The sequence below is a fragment of the Odocoileus virginianus genome, chromosome 13 (genome assembly GCF_023699985.2).
Source record: "Odocoileus virginianus isolate 20LAN1187 ecotype Illinois chromosome 13, Ovbor_1.2, whole genome shotgun sequence".
Lineage (NCBI taxonomy): Eukaryota > Metazoa > Chordata > Mammalia > Artiodactyla > Cervidae > Odocoileus > Odocoileus virginianus.
In genome coordinates this window covers 17,339,840-17,358,225 of record NC_069686.1, presented here as the reverse complement: position 1 = coordinate 17,358,225, position 18,386 = coordinate 17,339,840, and the positions used below count along the sequence as shown (strand labels likewise).

Below are 18,386 nucleotides of genomic sequence, written 5' to 3'. Positions count from 1 at the left end.
CTTTATGATCCAGCTCTCACATCCATACATGACTACTGGGAAAACTGTAGCTTTGTCTATATGGACCTTTGTTGGCAGAGTAATGTCTCTGCTTTATAATATGCTGTCTAGGTTTGTAATAGCTTTTCTTCCAAGGAGCAAGCATCTTTTAATTTCATGGCTGCAATCACCAGGAAATATGTACAAATATATATATTTATATATATTATCTTGTATATTTGAATTGCTGGCAGGTTCTGGAGTCTACCAAATGGTCAGAAACTCATAATCTTAAGTTCATTCATTTCATGTGCTTGAGTAATATTTTCTAACATTTACTGTGGGGCATGATATTGAAAGGAAACCATTTAAGATAATCAAGTGATATGAGAAAATACCAGAAGGAAGAAAGAGTTGTTTAGACAGCCACCACCTGCTGTTCCACACACGTGCTCTAGAGGGCACACGAGAGGTTGTGTATTTTCTCTTCATTAGCAGAGCCTGTTTTAATAGTCTTTACCTGTCCAGGCTATTTTTGGAGGGTGTGATATAGTTATTGGAAAATTTGTTTCTTCAGTGGAACCCAGATTAGCAAGCCTAAAACCATTAGTGCCTAGGCTTGTGATTTCTGTTGGGATATGCCAAGAGAATGTTCAGAGTAAAAAAAAGTCCATCCTTAGATGCAAATCAAATGAAAACAGAAGCATGACTAAAAGAACTGATCTTTAGGAAATAAAAAAATTCACTGTGCAGTCTTTTCCTTCACTGCATGATGAACTTTGCCTTTGTTTTTCCTGAAAAGACGGCTGTTCCCTAAGTGTAAGCTTGTGGAATTTACCAGAAGAAATGAGTGCATTAAGTGGGCCGTCTCTAGAGTTTAAATTTGCCTTTCCCCTGTGAAAGCAGTTTACTCCTTGTTCCTCATGTTTTTACATGCCCAAGAACTAGCCTTTGGGTTGATGCTATTAGGATCCAGATTTGGAAGAGAAAAAGATGGATATAGCTGTTGTTTACAGTTTAGTCATCATTATTAGATTGCCTCAAGATTTTTATGACTTTTTACTGTTCAAGTTGATCTGTTCATTGCATAGAAAATTTGGAAAGTACTAAAAAGAGTCAAAGAAGAATAAATAACACCTGCCAACCACCTCTTCCAGAGATTATTATCATTAACATTTTGGTACCTATCCCTTGGTTATTTTTCAGTTCCTCACTTTCTACACTTAATAATATAGCATGGCATTCTCCCTTAACCATAAATATGTTTTAAAGGTGGGAGTTTTAATCAGTGCATGGTAGTCTATCCTTTGGATACTCCTTAGTGCAATCAGTTTGTCATTGTTGGGTGTTTAGGTTGATTCTCAAAACCTTTCTTTTTAACCACAGCAGAAAATAAGAAGTGCCCTTCTTACTAGAGCAAAGAAAGGATTCCTAGCCTCGCAGGGGTGCAGGGGTAGGTGGGGCCAGAAAAATGTCAAGAAAGTTCCAGTAAGGAACCGAAGGGGTGCCCCCAGCACAGGCATGTGGGTGAACGTGGCTGGAGAGTTGGGCCAAGGTCAGGTTGAAGGGGGCCGGCTTCTCTGTGTGTCTTGTATATTATTTCTATTGGAGCACGATTGACTAGTTTAGAGGGAGGTGTGGCCTTGCCAGTTTTGCAGTAGGTAGGTTTCTCTGCTATCTGTAGAGAATGGATTGGAGGGCCCGAGACTAAAGATACAATGCCGGATACTGAGTTTTTTGAAAGGAGAATTAATGGCATTTTGAGAATTTAATGACAGCTTTTGAGATACATGCATTTGACCTAAGTGTCTGCTAAATAAAGTGAAAGCCCATACTAAGCACAAGAGCCCTGGATTCTGGCCTCAGCAAGTTACCAGTAAGTCCCCCAACATCTTCAGATTACAAGTCTCTTAAACTATAACATGAGTTTAATACCTACTTACTCTCATCCCCTGGAGAAGGAAATGGCAGCCCACCCCAGTATTCTTGCCTGGAGAATCCCATGGACAGAGGAGCCTGGGGGGGCTACGGTTTGTGGGATCGTAAGAGTCGGACACAACTTAGCGCTATCTTTCTTATTCTCTCCCAGTTTCACAAGGGATTGTAAATGGAAAAACAAATACAATAGTATTTAATTACAGCCAACATTTATTGAACACATGTGTGCTAAGCACTGTTCTCAACAATTGTCTGATTCTGTTCTTTCAACAGATCTTTGAGGTAGTTAGTAATATTATCCTCATTTTATGAATAAGGAAAATGAGGCTTATGTTAAATCACTTGTTTATCTTGAAAGAGGGGGACTCGGGATTTGGTCCAGGTCTTTCTGACTCGAGTCTGTGTTCTGTTCTGCGGTCTACCACCTGTCCCAGGCCAAAAAGGCTTCAAAACGGTCTCTTGGCTTTGTTCGTTGAGCATTGTTGAGGAAACATGTCATGGAAATCTGATTTTAAAATAGTTACTACAGACTAGTCTCAGTTCATTAAATGAAAGCTTTATATGCTGTGCTGCGCTTAGTTGCTCAGCTATGTCCAACTCTTTGTGACCCCATGGACTGTAGCCCACCAGGCTCCTCTGTCTGTGGGATTCTTCAGGCAAGAATACTGGAGTGGGTTGCCACGCCCTTCTCCAGGGGATCTTCCCAACCCAGGGATCGAACCCAGGTCTTTTGCACTGCAGGTGGATTCTTTACCATCTAAGCCACCAGGGAAGACCATATAGACCTGAATTAAGTTCAAATATATCATCTACTGTAGAAAAAGTTCATATCAACACCCAAGCCAGGATCATAGACAAAACATAATAATTAAATATGATTTGCACTATACCTTTTATATAGTGACCTCATTTACATCCCCTCTTTGAACCTCAGACTAACTGTGTGAACAGAATAGTGCTAATGTTATTACCCACAATTTACAGATGGAGAAACTGAGCTTCATGCATTCTGAGTATCTTCTTCATCACGCAGTAGTATATGTAGCTAAACCAGGGACAGAGCCCAAGTCTGCTTACTCCAAATCCAATTTCATTCTTTTTTTTTTTTTCATGAATAATAATATTTCATCTCTAACAGATAGCCTCAAGTTCTTCTCTGGTGGATTTACTGAACAAGCAGTGGCATGCAAAGAAATATCTTTCTGTCCCTGATTCGTGAAGAATTAATTTGTATAAAGGAAAAATAATGCACCCACATAGCATCTCCTCAAAAAATGTTTGCATTTTCTATCTGATATATATGTCTCATACACAAAGGCAGGTAGCTATAACTATCTGCTTCCATCTGAATTTGTTTTTCTAAACTTGCTGCTTAGGTATTTTAAAGGAAAATATTTGTGGCTGTACCTTTGAAAAGGTTTAATGGTACACTTCTATTGTGCTCTGATAGTAAACACTTTTGCTGGGAGAATTTCTGGCATATTCAGCTTCTGAACTTGAAAAACCTCAAATCACAATATCCCCAAACACTTAAGCCTCAGAGGCACTGAATTATGGAACCTTTACCCCATGTCCTGGTGGGGATAACCTCATTTCTCCCAAATATCCTCGAGACTTTTACCCTTAACAGCATTCTAAACTGCATTCGTTTCTGACTTCACAAAGAAGGGAAGAATCCCCATGTACACGGGGTTTGCTGTCAGAACTGGAGAATGTCTAATTGTATCTGATAAGCTTAAAAGGGAAAAACAGGATGGCAGAGGAGTAGGTGAATGTGGAGTACATCTCTTTCCACGGATATAGCAGAAATACACCTTCAGATACAGAAATGCTTGCAGAATACCAGCTGAGAGGAGACCAGAGTACCTAACCACTAGAAAAGAATATATAGAACCACATAAAACTCGAGATCAAGCCCTGAGCCTTTGGAGTGGTAGCACTGACTCCAAGACCCTAGACTACCAGAGAACTAACCCTAAGGAGTATCAAATAGTAAGAACTTCCACAAAGGAAACCACTTGAACACAAGCCCGGGCATCACCCAACCACCAGTAGCACCCTGTGCAGGACGCCTCATCCAAACAACAGACAAGACAAAAATACAAACTCAGTCATCAGCAGGCAGGATTATCACCTCTCTCAGCCCTGCCCATCAGAGGGAAGAAAAAAAAACACTCAGCACAAATCTCACCCTATATGAAACTTCACAAACCACTGGACCAACCTTAGGAGGGCAGAAACCAAAAGGAAGAAAAAATTCAGCCTTGAAACCTGGGAAGAGGAGACCTCAAACACAGTAAGTTTAAAACAAAATAATGAAAAGGCAGAGAAATACTGCACAAATGAAGGAACAGACTGGAAACAGAAGTCCAAATAAATGCAGAGGAAATGGGCAAACTACCTGAAAAAGAATTCAGAATAATGATAGTAAAGATGATCAAAACCTTGAAAACAGAATGGAGAAAATGTATCTGATAAGCTTAAAATGTCCTTTTCTGGGTTGAGGGTAAGGGGAGAGGGTTGTGGTGTGGCAGGGAAATGAGCCGACAGAGCAGAGCAGGATACCTTAAATGGCCCATCACCAGGCTCCGGGAATGTCTCAAATACTTAAGAGCTAACTCTTAAGAAGCAAGTGTCCTGGGAGGTGAAGCAAAGAAACAAACACATTGTGCTGGTTTGTTAGACAAGGGGGTGGGAAACCACTCCAAACTTTCCTTTAAGGGAAGTGGAAGAGTTTAATCTAAAGTCTTTTAAAAGCATTGGAAAGTGACCCATACTTGAGAAATGACTTGAAAGCAGGAGAATCAGGTGGACTGAGGTGGAGTGTTACCACCAAAATAAAGCATTCCAGCCCCAAGAGAAAAATAGTAAAGCATTTCCTTTATTTTGGTGCTTGACCAGGTCTTACATATTTATAACACTGACTTTTCTGGGTATTTTTCCCATGCACCAGGGAATAGGTCTACTGGGTGACAAGTCTAGAAGAACTGGGTTATTTGTCTTTCACCTGCCCAGGTTACCACTGGTCATGCCAGCGTGCCTGCTTGGGGCCTGGGCAAATCCCTCATTTTATCCACGTTCCAATAACCGAAGAGCTCTGTCTCTGACCTTGATAAATTCCTTGATAAAACTGTATTTACCAGCAGCTTCCGATATCACCTGAGCCCTTCCATCCTTTAATGTAGAAAATGCCTCTCCCTCCACCCCCGTTTATTATCTTGTCTGTAACTAGACATTGCCACCAGAATGCGTCCCCTGCAGAAACTAGGCCTTTCCCCAGCAGGATCCTACAAATCCCCATCAATGTGGCACCACGCAGGTTTGTAAAGAAGCAGGGATGCCTAATGCCTCTCGCTGTGACATCTGGAGAAGGACAAGTAAAGACCAGGTACATTCACGTGCTGCCACTCAGAGCAGCCAGAGAGCCGATTCACTTCCCCGGCCTCGCAGGTCCTCTGTGAAGGTAACATGCGAGGTCCCTCCTCCTGCTCAATCGGGGCACAGTGTTCCCTTGGCTCTTGAAAGCCAGATTGCCTTCAGCCCTGGGGACCCTTTCATGACTCTTTGAACAGGCTGGGAGCTGATATGTGGGATCCCTTCTCCATCTTTCTTTCCTGTCTGCCCCCACAAAGACCAAAGCATGAGAGGTACTCAATGCCACTGTCTGCCACAAGAAACCTGCTTGTGAAACGTGACTTTGTTCAGTGGTGATGGTGGGGAAGTAGGTGGGGCGTGTGGAGGGGAGAAGCTTTGTTTGAGGCCAGAGCAGAGAGGTCTTTTCTGAGACACCAGATGGCACAGCAGCTGTGAGCCGGCGTCCCGGCCAAGGCTCGGCCTGTTCCGTTGCTGCAGCCACAAGCTCTAGGGCCGCTGGGCTGAGAGAGGGGCTTCCATCTGCCTCCCACTCATGGACACAGGACGGTACACCGACTTCAGCTCCATCTGGCCTCCTCCCTGGGACCTCCCTCAACCTTCAACCCTAACAACATGTTGATGGAAACCCCTCACGGCACACCTCTCATGAATGCTTTTGTTGCTTTGTCAACTGTAAAGGTACTTGTTTTCTAAAGCCAGTCTCTGCTCACCTTGCCGTCCTGACTTCTCTCACCTCGTCAAAACATGTGCTGTGAACAGGACCAAAAAGACGGTTGCTGTCTGGGTGGATCACCCAGTGACAGTGGCCTGCCTGTGATGACACTGACCACTGTAGACCACAGGCTTGTTTTTTTTTTTTCCCCCTTTCATTCAGAATGTTATTTAGGACTCAGAGACTAAACTGTTCTAGGCTTTGTTCCATTTGGTTTCACATGGCTGTCATGGGTTTCTCCAGGACATCCAGCAAGCCCCATGGAAGTCTTTATTTCTTGGTTTTGGTTACTGAAGAATGGAGGACCAGGGGTAGTCCCACGTGGGCCTCTACAGATTGGCCAACAGCACCCCCGCCCCTGAAGGCAGTGGGGGCTGTGCTTCGGGACAGACCTTGCTTTCTATGAGAGGCACATGGGGAGCAGGCAGGCTGAACCCCTTCCTTCCGTCCTCCCACCAGCTGCCAAACTCAGGAGGCTCTCCCAGGAAGGAAGCCCTTCCCAGGAAGTCCTTCCTGGGAGAGCTCCCACTTCTCCCCCTCCTCTGTGTCTGGCAGGAGGGCCCAGGGCTCCGCTTCCTTCTCAGGCCGCTCCTGGACATTTGTCTTGGCAGTTCTCAAGTTGGAGCCTGGGCAGCCTGCTGCTCGCCAGCCCCTGCCCTGTGTGGGGCAGTGTTCTGATGAACCCCTGGGACCTTCTCCTGCCCTTGTCTTATCTGCGGTGCTGTCTTCCTTCTGTGAATGCAAAGCTGTGTCTACCTCCAGGACTCTCTCAGCCGTTCCATCCCCATCTGCTTCCCATCACCCAAGAATTCCCAAAACACTCCGATCTTGCTGATAGTACTATTTTATGGTTTGTCACGGTGGCGTGACTTATTTTTAGTGCCGTTTTGGATTTTAAAACATCTTTCCTATTATATGTTTAGCATGGCAGTCAAAATTCTGACCAGAGCAAGGATCCAGTCCAACAGGTGCTGCTTGGTTTTTGATGGTCATCTCTGTTTAGGCCCCCACTGAACTTGACTTAGATGGGGTAGCTTTAGCTGATAATTTCTTAAAACTGGATGAGTAAATTTATAATCCTATCAAAAAAAAATCTGTCTTTTCTATCTTTGAATAGGATTTGGAGAAAGAGGTCGAGGTCAGGTCCAACATTTTCATGATGTCTCATCCCTCCATTAATAATTAACTGCTTAGCACGTCACATATGTGTACTATAGTTAAAGAAAATTGTGTCATGGGCAGCTTGTCTTACTGGACCTTCAGTGGGGAGGATAACAGAGCATAAGGCCTTCAGGTCACAGGACAAGAACTGGTCCTTGGTACTGCTGCCACCTCCCTCAGGCAAACCCTGAGTTCAGCAGGAATCACGAAAACTCGTGCATTCATCCAATGAGACGTATTGGATGAATACTCCCACTTTATCATGTCATCCTGCATGGGCACCATATTTCCCGCGTATCAATGCTTTGTGTATATTAGCTCATTCAATCTTTACAACAATCCTATTTATTATCGCTATTTTTACAGATGTAGGAACCAAGCATTAGACCAATTGGGTACCTAGGAAGTTCCTATTTTAGATCTCAAATCCTGTTTCTATTATTAACACAGTACCCTTTGCACACCAGATGCTGCTTCTCTTGAGAAGAGCAGTGTAGAGTCATGGATTTCTAAGCAAATAACATTCTTCAGAGTATGTTTCAATTGCAACAGCAGTTGGACCATGTGCCTTGGAAGAATAAATTTTGGAGAACCAGTTTTGCCTCAGAGAGGGGACATCTGAGCTGGGCCTGTGGCAGAAAACAAATATCCCAGGCAAAGAGAAAAACATGTGAAGAGTCTTAGAGGTGTGAAAGAGCATTGCGTGTTTTAGAACTGGAGGCATATCCAGTTATGCCTGGAGCACAGAGCACATTAGCCAGGAGGAAAGGTGTGAAGAGAGGAGAGATGAGTCTAGAAAAGCCACTGAGACCAACTTAAAAACTTTTGTGTGATGATGAGGGAGCACTTCTGGACAGACTGAGCTTGTGGGTTGTCTTGGAATTGATGGTCAGGAAGCTACTGGAGCTCAAGAAAGAAATCTGTTTGGAGATTAAAATTTAGGTCTCAGCATCACATAGATGAAAGTTGGGGGCTTTTCCCAGGGAGACAAGGTAGAAGGAAGTGAGAACAGAGCTGAGGACAGCCTGGGGCACAGCACGATTCACGAGGTGAACAGAGAAACAGACGATAAAAGACCCTGAGGAGAGATGGCTGGCAGACCCGAAGAGAGCCAGCAGGCCAGCAGCCTTGGCAAGGAGAGCTCAGACAGGGCACAGGTAGTATGGGGCAGTGCGGAGTTCGGGAGGGGGTTGGAAATAGCTTCAGTGTTACCATCTCTACCTCTTTCCTCCTGCACTTTGATGCAAGTCCTAAGACTAAACAACTCCAAGAGCAGCCTTGACCCACTCTGTCAAGTTCCCAGTGTGCTGCATTGAGGGTCTGACATTGCTCATCATATTTTAACTCTTGGATGAAGTTCAGTGATTTTTAACATAATGGGATTTGTAGATCTTAAAGGCAGCACTTAATTTTTTAATCTGTAAGACTCGATCAGTGTGGATTTCATGTTGATCCCCATGTGAACCCTCTTCCTAAACTTGTAGACATCGGCTCCCCAAATTTCAGCTCTGAATCTGAATTCAGATGTAGATTTTAGAGCTACATTCTGTCCTTTCTTTTCCCAGACTGGTTTTTCTTATCCCTCCGTAATGCCCACCCCCTGCACGGTGGAGGTGAGAATGAGACCTGGTGACTGTTTTCTCCTTTAGCCAGGCTTTTAGGAGGGCCCGCGCCATTTGCAGCTGATGTCAAGAAGCGGGAACAGCGGGGCTGCTCCTTGTGCTGAAGAGCCATAATCCTGTTACACCCACCGTGAGGCTTTCACGCTAGCTGCCTCTGTAGCAGTAGATGGACTGAGGTGATGCAATTGACTTTTAAATCTCCAAGGGTCCTAGCTTCAAAATCCCCATGTCTAAGTCAAGTAGTAGATTAGGCCCCTTACTAAGAAGGCCTGGCTCCTTCAGAATCCCTGTGGCCGTAGCTTTTCCTTCGGTGTTTGTGGGTCCCATACTTTCTGCGTTCCACAATGTGTCCTTAAGTGGTAATCCTTGGCAGGAGGTGAACTTGGCTGGCATCTCCCTGGTTCGTGGATTTAGTACCTGTCTTTGTACAGGCAGGATTAGGAAACATAGAAACAGTCGTCTGTTGTTTCTGTAAGAGAAGGCTATCATATCCGTTGGTTCATGTTAAAACTGTCCTTGAGAAGGTAATGCCCAAGGTATACAAAGAGTTTTCTTCTGATTAGCCCCCTTTTGATCCACGATATAGTTACAAATTATCTAATGCAACTATTTTAGAATATTTATAATTCAGTTTTAGTAGCTCAAAGTACTTATCTAATAATTGACTAAGTTCTAGATATAATTTACTGAACCAAAGGTCATACTTAATTTTTAAGTTCATTTTTCTTATGCAAGGGCTTGAGTTTGGGGTATCACGCTGCTGCTTTTTTTTTTTCACTTACACAGATGAATATGCAGATGCCTTCCTATTTGCTGCTTCCTTTAGCTCTCACATCACTCTCAGGAAGATACTATCCCCAGTTTACAGAAGGAACTGAGTCTCTGACGTCACGTGGCTGGTGAGGGGTTGCACGAAGGTTAAAACCTGATCTTCAGACTCTAAATTCAGTGCTTTGCTCAGTACAGCAGCAAGGCTTCCTGAATTTACTTGATCAAGGAAAGATTTACTCTTTTTTCTTTTTTAACTGCCATGCCGCACAGCTTGTGGATCTTAGTTACCTGGCCTGGGATTAAGCCCAGGCCACGTCAGTAAAAGGAAAGCATGGAGTCCCAACCACTGGACTATCAGGGAATTCCCAAAGAACATTCTTTGGGACTAATGTTCCCAAAGAACATTAGTACAGTGTAATGATGGAACACCATTGGTAGCTCTTTGAGGTTTAAAGGTTTTGTATATTGTAACACTGAATAATACCATTAGTTACTGAAATTTTAGGACAGTGCATAACATGGGTGATGATTATGTAATAAGTAACACTCGTGACTGCAATAGTTAGCTGAGAGTAAATGCCGCCTTGGAAAAGACCCTGATGCTGGGAAAGATTGAGGGCAGGAGGAGAAGGGGACTACAGAGGATGAGATGGTTGGATGGCATTCATCGACTCAATGGACATGGGTTTGGGTGGACCCTGGGAGTTGGTGATGGACAGGGAGGCCTGACGTGCTGCGGTTCATGGGGTCGCAAAGAGTCGGACACGAATGAGCAATTGAACTGAAATGCCACCTGACCACCAATGTGGAGAGTGACTTCCTAGAGCTCTCAGAATTAATAACACATTTGTTTGTTTGTTTGTTTAGTTTCAACAACTTTAGGGTTCCTTGTATTGCAGAGAGCAATAGAAGATCCAAATTACTGACCAATCATCCCTTTTCCCATTGATGTAAAATTAAACATGATTAGTGATTTCTGACATGAAAGATGATCAGAAATCCTCTCAATTCTCCCATGCCAAGATGTCCATCATTTGTCCAAACCTCATTCTTAAAGGCAAGGTACACGATAGTAGTTTTAGAATAAATTATAGGAAAAAAAAAACTGCGTAGTATACCGATTAACATCTCATGGAAGAGTGGTAGACCATGGCAGAGTTTGGAGAATGTGATGTTTCTTCCCTCCTTTCCCTTTCTTAATAATTCTACACACTCCTATTTGCTTTCTGCTCATCTCATGTCCTCACCTCCACAGGGAGGTGAGAAAACATTGTTTGTGTAAGTCCTTTAAGTCCTGTGGTAGAAGCATATTACCCAACCCAGAACAACAGCGATAGCAGCATTATTCTTCTAGGCTAAGATATCACATAGAATTCTAAGAAATTTGTGTCAGTCAAGTTGATTGAACCAGCAATTCCTGCTGATGTTAAAAGATAAGTTTGTTGATCTTGATTAAGGTAGTAATGAAAGGTAATTTTGTAGAATCATCATCTACAAAGTAAGAGATCTGCGTTAGCCAACTATGATGTGAGCAGAGATGTTCCTCCCTCTGAGGTTGGAAGGGAAGGGGATTAGGTGCAGTTTTGATTTCTTCCATGTCCTTCCATCAAGGAACAGGTTCGTGTCAAAATTCCCTGTCGGAATTATCATAGCATCATCTCTCCCTCTGCCAGGGTCTTTTTATCAGGATTTCTCCTAAGAATTCCCTGAACATGTTTTACTGACCCCTGAAGCCCCTTCTTTATTTCAAACTCTAGTAATGACTTTCATCTCATTATTTCCTTGTTACTTTTTTCTTTGTAGACCTGGACAGAGGACCGTGGATGACCTAGAAATTATCTATGAAGAGCTCCTTCACATTAAAGCCTTATCCCATCTTTCTACCACAGTAAGTTGTCTCTCAGCTGAGCATGGTTGGGGGCACTTTGAATTAAATGCACTGTTAGGACTGGGGGAGAGGGCTATAGTCTGAGGGAGGAAGAGGGTTGCCTAAATTCTACCTCATAAATCACCCCTTCTCGCTCTCCTGAGATGCTAAGGAAGTTATACCTACACACAATCACCAAAGAAGGGTCAAGTATTTATCATCTTTTCAGTAGTTGCCCTAAACATTAGAGCCGCCTGATGAGAGTAGAACTGGAGCATATACTTCAAACTTCCCGAGCCTTGGAACCTGCCGTAATTCACCCCAGAGCCAGGCCTTAAGATAGGTTTTCAGTCCCTTCCATGAAATAAAGAGCCATATGGGGCAGCAGCGAGAGAAGTCAAGATGACCTGGCCCGGCCCAGGGGGCCGGCTCCACCCAGGTTTGCTGCCCAATTGAGAAAAGAAGTGTAAGGTGCCAAAGAGCATTGGTTCAGGTGTTTTAGGGCATAAGAGCAGCGCTTGCTGGTATCTGTGTCTTGCCTGTATCTGACTCTGAACGTTTACATGGTTAGGATATTATAGAAAAGCAGTGGACAGAAATGCCTCCTGCCATAGGAGGAATGCAGAAACATGAGTTCCAGGCAATGTAAGTCTCCTATATGCTAATAATTAATAATAATGAGGATGATGGTAATAAAAAGAAGTTGTTTCAACGTCTACAGATTACATGCCATGTTCACAAATGGCATGCCAGGCTCCTCAGCAGTGTCTGCCTGGCTCATTGGTCTTTCATTCCCAGCTCACTGGGTGATACCAAGGTGTCAGTGCCCCATGGCGGCAGCGTCTGCAGGCCCCGCTCTGGGCTGTAAAGCCCAGGTCTCTGCTGAGAGCAGTGCGGCATTCACCACAACCCCAAGTGGAGTGCTGCAGACCTTCCCCCTTTAACCCAGACAGGGCTGCCTTCACCTGCTCCCACTGCCTGCATTCCTCGGGTCAGGAAGCTCGCTCACCTACACGGAGCATCCAGGGGTCTGGTCCAGCCCACCCTCGCACCCTCCCACCAACCACCCTGTCACCTTCACTGTCTCCACGATGGGACACATCCAGTGCCCAGGGGCCTCACCCAGGGAGCTCCTGCATCTGTAAGGGACGCTGCAGAGGCCCCACAAGCTCATGCTGGGGAGGGGAGTGAGGGAAGATCCCTGTGCCCTACCTGCTGTCTGGGTCTCCACCCTGCATGTGTTCTGACTTCCGCAGCCTTGGAAGAATCATGGGTAGTAGAGAGGAAGGGAAGGCTTCTACCTCAAACCCCAGGTCCCTAGGCAATGTGGATGTTCTCAGGTTATTTGGTTCTTAGGGAGACAGAGCCATAATTTGGGACCAGGATTTGGAATTTAAAAAGAAACAGCTATCAAAATCTCTGCACAAGGACTTCCCTCTTGGTCCAGTGTCTAAGACTCCTTGCTCCCAACGCAGAGAGCCTGGGTTCGACTCCTGGTCAGGCAACTAAATCTCATGTGCCACAGCTGAAGATGCCATGTGCCACAACTAAGACCCAGCAGAGCCAAATAAATAAATAAATATTTTTAAAAAAATCTCCTCCCACATTTAAGCTTAATTATTCAACTTCAAGACACTGAGTTTTCTAACATGTTTGCACTTATGCATGATGTGTGATGCAAGGAAGAACCTCCAGGAGCAAGAGTTATATGATACTGTGGATACTCTCACCCTCTCACCAAGACAAAAGATAGGCAGAGAAGTTGCCTAGCTCATGCACATGCGACCATGTTGTAAACAATCTCTGGGAAGCTGATCTTGTATGAATGAGCATATAAAATAGCTTTCATAAAAGTTTCAAGAATCTAGTGGCACAGGACATGGAAGCTGCCTAACTGTTCATTGACAAATGTATGACTGAAGAAGATGTGGTATACATATGTGATGGAATACTACTAACCATGAAAAAGAACAAAATCTTGCCATTTGCAGCAACATGGATGAGCCTAGAGATTATCATGCTAAGTGAAGTTAGTCAGACAGAGAAAGACAAATGTATCACATGTTACTTATATGTGAAACCTAAAAAAAGTGATACAGAGGAACTTATTTATAAAACAGACACACAGATGTAGAAAATAAACTTATGGTTACAAATGGAGAAGGGAAAGAGGGATATATTTGGAATTTGAGATTAACAGATATAACTACTACATATAAAATAGATAAATAACAAGGTCCTACTGTATAGCATGGGGAATCATATTCAATATTTTACAATAAAATAAAATGGAAAATCAGAAAAAGGATATGTGTATTACTGAATCACTTTGCTGAAATATTGTAAATCAACTATACTTCAGTTTTTAAAAAAGTCTAGTGGCACATGTGGTGGAAGTGGTTCTAGGTGGGAGGAAAGCCAGGCAGAGTGGGAGGCGGCTGTTTGGAAGTTGGCGCTGTTCAGAAAGAGAGCAAGTCCCTTCCCCACACCCCAAAATCTGATTTTTCCCTGCATTCTTTCTCTTTTTCTTCTAGGTGAAACGGGAGTTAGCAGGTGTGCTCATTTTTGAGTCTCATGCCAAAGGAGGGACTGTGTGTAAGTGAAGGCTGTAACGGTGCGTGGTGCCTGGCTTGCCCCCTCCCGAGCATGTGCCACTGGACCCTGACTGTAAACGCTCCCCTTTCTTAGGCCTGGGACAGACCTGCCAGGATGTCACGTGGCACATTTGTTTTTCTGGACCCGTGATTATTCCCAGCATGTCTGTGGCTCTAGAGCCTGCTGGGTGTCGGGTACCAGCATGGGAGGGCTTACCAGCCAGCATCTCCACTTGCTGCCTCCCCTGCTGGCTCAAGGTCGTGTTTAAAGAGGGTGGGATGAAGTCACACTGTCTTCAGGGGAGAGTGCAAGCAAAACCTTTACACAGTGACCTCACTTCAATTTTGTGGCTTGAGAAGACCTAATTCGTCTCTTGAGAGGCTAGTTAGAAGAGCGTACTATCCTGCTTGCTTCTCACGCTTCCAATATGAGCTGCAAGCCTGAGAGAATTTCTTTGCCCAGATATTTATGCAGTACTAATATGTAGTATCTCTCCAGTAAGTACCTCGTAGTCTAGTTCTATGATCATATTTGGGAGCAAGAAAGTGAAAGTATTAAGTCATTCAGTTGTGTCCGACTCATTGCGACATGGAATGTAGACTACCAGGCTCCTCTGTCCATGGGATTCTCCAGGCAAGAATACTGGAGTGGGTTGCCATTTCCTTCTCCAGGGGATCTTCCTGACCCAGGGATCGAACCCAGGTCTCCCACATTGCAGGTGGATATCTTACTGTGTGAGCCCACTGGGGAAGCCAGAAGGCCTCTTAAGACATTGAAATTTCATATTAATAAATGTGAGCAGAATTATTTCGACTGGCATTTCCCACTCATCCTACAAAACCATTCTTGGAAAACATGGTGAGTGGTGTATTCAGGACACGAACACCTCCTCTAATCTCTCTTGGAGAATTGTAGGACACGCCAGCATGCTCTGTTCCTCAGCAGTCTACAGTAAGGAAAAATTTCACACCACTTAAACTGATCCTGCCTTAACCTAAGGAAATACAGAAAACGTTTTTAATGGACACCTGTTAACTTTTCAGGAGACCTTCTTTGGAAAATCTTGCTCTTTCTTCAGATTGAGCTGTGTTAGTCGAATAAACAGAGACCACGAATTGTAAAAGAAAAAAGAGTTAACATCAATGTTTCAAATGTCTTACTTTTAGTCCTCAGAAGTGTATATCTAACATTGATAGTTACTTTAATAAGAATGTTTTTTCTTTACTTTTTAAAGGTTCACATTAACATTTAAAAAATGTTTATGATTACTGGTAACTTACAACTTCTTTTATGCTTTTTCTTCAATCTTACTGACAGTTTTCATTTTATCATGAAATATTTAAGTATTTCAGACAAATCACTAGAGATTGTTACAAACCCCTTTTACTTTTTTTTCATTTATTTTTATTAGTTGGAGGCTAATTACTTTACAATATTGTAGTGGTTTTTGCCACACATTGACATGAATCAGCCACGGATTTACATGTGTTCCCCATCCCGATCCCCCCTCCCGCATCCCTCCCCATCCCATCCCTCTGGGTCTTCCCAGTGCACCAGCCCTGAGCACTTGTCTCATGCATCCAACCTGGGCTGGTGATCTGTTTCACCCTTGGTAGTATATTTGTTTCAGTGCTGTTCTCTCAGATCATCCCACCCTCGCCTTCTCCCACAGAGTCCCAAAGTCTGTTCTGTACATCTGTGTCTCTTTTTCTATTTTGCATATAAGGTTATCGTTACCATCTTTTTAATACAAACCCCTTTTAAAAAGCACTTTTATCAAGTACTAACCTGACACTGTGTTTTTTCATATTTTCATTTTTTATATTTTCTAAAAAATGAAATTCTCCATTTGAAGAGTTTGTTTCCTTTTTTATCTCATTCTTCTATTTTCCTCCCCAAGGTAACTCCTACCCTATATCGTATGGTTATCATTCCAACCCATTTTTTAAAAATGTATGTAGATATGTATCCATCAACAATATGTAGTGCTGATTTGCAAGTTTTCAGACTTCACATTGGGCTTCCTGGTGGCTCAGTGATAAAGAATCCACCTGCTGATACAGGAGATGTGGGTTTGACACCTGGGTCAGAAAGATCCCCTGGAGAAGGGAATGGCAACCCACTCTAGTATTCTTGCCTGGAAAATCCCATGGACAGAGGAGCCTGGCAGACTACAGTCCATGGGGTCAGAAAAGAATCAAACACGACTGAGCAACTAAACAACAACAAACTTCGTGTTATTGGTCAGATTACTTATAAAAACTCTGTTCAGTAGCTTAGTAAGTTTTGATGAGTTGTGGGGAGAAGTGTAAGTTTTGATGAGTTGTGGGGAGAGGTGTATTGCTTTAAGGAATGGATTGATGGAGAATTAATAGTAAATATATATCTGTAGAATACAGCAAGGAGTACAGTGTTTCTGTTTCTTTCATGTTCTAAAGAAAAGGAAGTAATATTCCACCTGAATAAGTTAGTATTTGCTAGTATTTTTTTCCTTCTGGAATTAAATGCATAATTCTGAGGCCTTTAAAATGATGATTTGATAAGCTGTAATTTATATTGATGTGTTTTTATTCTTGTCATAAGTCTTTTTTTCTTTTTGTGTCTAGTATTTAACCAAGGGGAAGAAGGCACCTCATGGTACATTATTCTAAAAGGATCAGTGAATGTAGTCATTTATGGCAAGGTATATATATTTTTTCTTTTGAAACTTTATTATGCTGCATTTACTACTGACTCTAAGTATTAACAATGTAATGCTATAGTTAAACTTACTACAACATTGTTACTTGATGTAGAAAAGACATTATAGCCTCTCTAGTCATATATTATCTAAATTTTTATACTCAGAGTAGCACTGAACTTTCTAGGACTCATGGATTACAATGTATATATGTAAGTCAGGTCCTAGCACATATTACTCAGTGAAAGAAAAATGAGACATTATAATTATGTGATCCTTTCCCCTGTGACATCTCCGGGTACAACCTGTTGATATATATTCAGTGTTTTCGAGGCAGGGGCGCTTGTGGTGTGAGGCGGGTGGGTATGTGCCCTGTTCCAGGGATCACCTTCATCTGCATGATTTGTTCTCTCCAGGGGGTGGTCTGTACCCTGCATGAGGGCGATGACTTTGGTAAGTTAGCCCTAGTGAATGATGCCCCGAGAGCTGCCTCCATCGTCTTGAGAGAAGATAACTGCCATTTCTTAAGAGTGGACAAGGAGGATTTCAACCGGATCCTGAGGGTGAGTCTGAGGTGCAGGGTGGCCGAGGGGCTCCCTGTTGCCACTTTTGCCTGATGAGTGAAGGACTCAAGCATCACGGTGACTAATGAATGCTCTAGGGCCAAAGAGCCTTGTTTACAGACCCGCTATGTTCAGTGTGATGGTGTGGGTTCTGGGGTCCAGAGGTGATGTTCTAGTAAAGCTGTAAATATGTCACACGGTTCTGAACCAAACAACCCTGCACACACCTGAACCAGTTCATGAGCATTAAAACACAGAGATGCCTTGGCAAAATACCACAGTCTGAGACATTTCTCTTTGCTCTCCTAGGCTTCCCCTTTTGTGTCTGTCCTCACCTCCTTCTCCGTATGTTTCTCTATCCTAAACCTCCTATCTCTTCCCAGATCTGAAGCTTATATCCTCTCCCACCCTCTGAATTTATTTAGTGACTACATTTTAGCGGCAATTAATGTCCACCATGGTTATTCCACCAAGCATTTTCATTTCAAGTACTTTACATCAAATTGATTCACTCTCAAGGAATTTCAGACTTTGACAAGTAGGTGAAGAATAGTTGGAGTGGTAGTATTGTGACAGTGTTAGTGAGAGTGGGTGACATTTAGAATAGATGGTCCCTGGGTTCTTACTATCATCCAGCTCCTGCTCCCTTGAGAGGGCCAGTCCAACTTAAGTGGTGGAGGCCTGTCTGTGGATTGCTGGGCATTTGACAGCGTGCCAGCGGTCCTGGCCTTTCAGGTGGCCTGTGGTCTCTCCCCCTCATCCAGAGAGACTGTTCCCTCCAGGATCACTTTGCTCTTATCCCATCCCTGCCAGCTCACAGAGCGGACTTCCTCCTCTGCCCCTCCCAGCCTGAGCATCCTTCCGTATCCTGCGCTAAAATCCTAAATGCACCTTCTATGCTTTCTGGTACCTTTGGTGTTACTTAATGATGATTTACAGTCTCATTCCCATTCCTTATGTGTGGACACCTATCCGTACCCTTTCTTGGCAAGATTCCTGACAACAAAATTTGTGTTAGGAATATATTCTCTTAATGCAAATGAAATTAAGTTAAAAATTAAATAATGTAGGGGAAAAAAACCCACCATATGGAATTTGACTTGGTTGTTATCCTGGCTCTTCA

General features: G+C 43.3%; 1 protein-coding gene across 6 annotated transcripts in view; it reads left to right on the top strand.

The window, feature by feature from the left end:
- RAPGEF4 (Rap guanine nucleotide exchange factor 4) overlaps positions 1 to 18,386 on the top strand; it is a 316,724-nt gene that overhangs the window by 234,987 nt on the left and 63,351 nt on the right. For all 6 annotated transcript variants that reach the window (XM_070476011.1, XM_070476009.1, XM_020896336.2 and 3 more), the window contains 4 exons: positions 11,362 to 11,446; positions 13,960 to 14,020; positions 16,627 to 16,703; positions 17,117 to 17,263. In XM_070476011.1, coding sequence (XP_070332112.1) covers positions 11,362 to 11,446; positions 13,960 to 14,020; positions 16,627 to 16,703; positions 17,117 to 17,263 — 370 coding nt within the window. The remainder of the gene's footprint in view (positions 1 to 11,361; positions 11,447 to 13,959; positions 14,021 to 16,626; positions 16,704 to 17,116; positions 17,264 to 18,386) is intronic.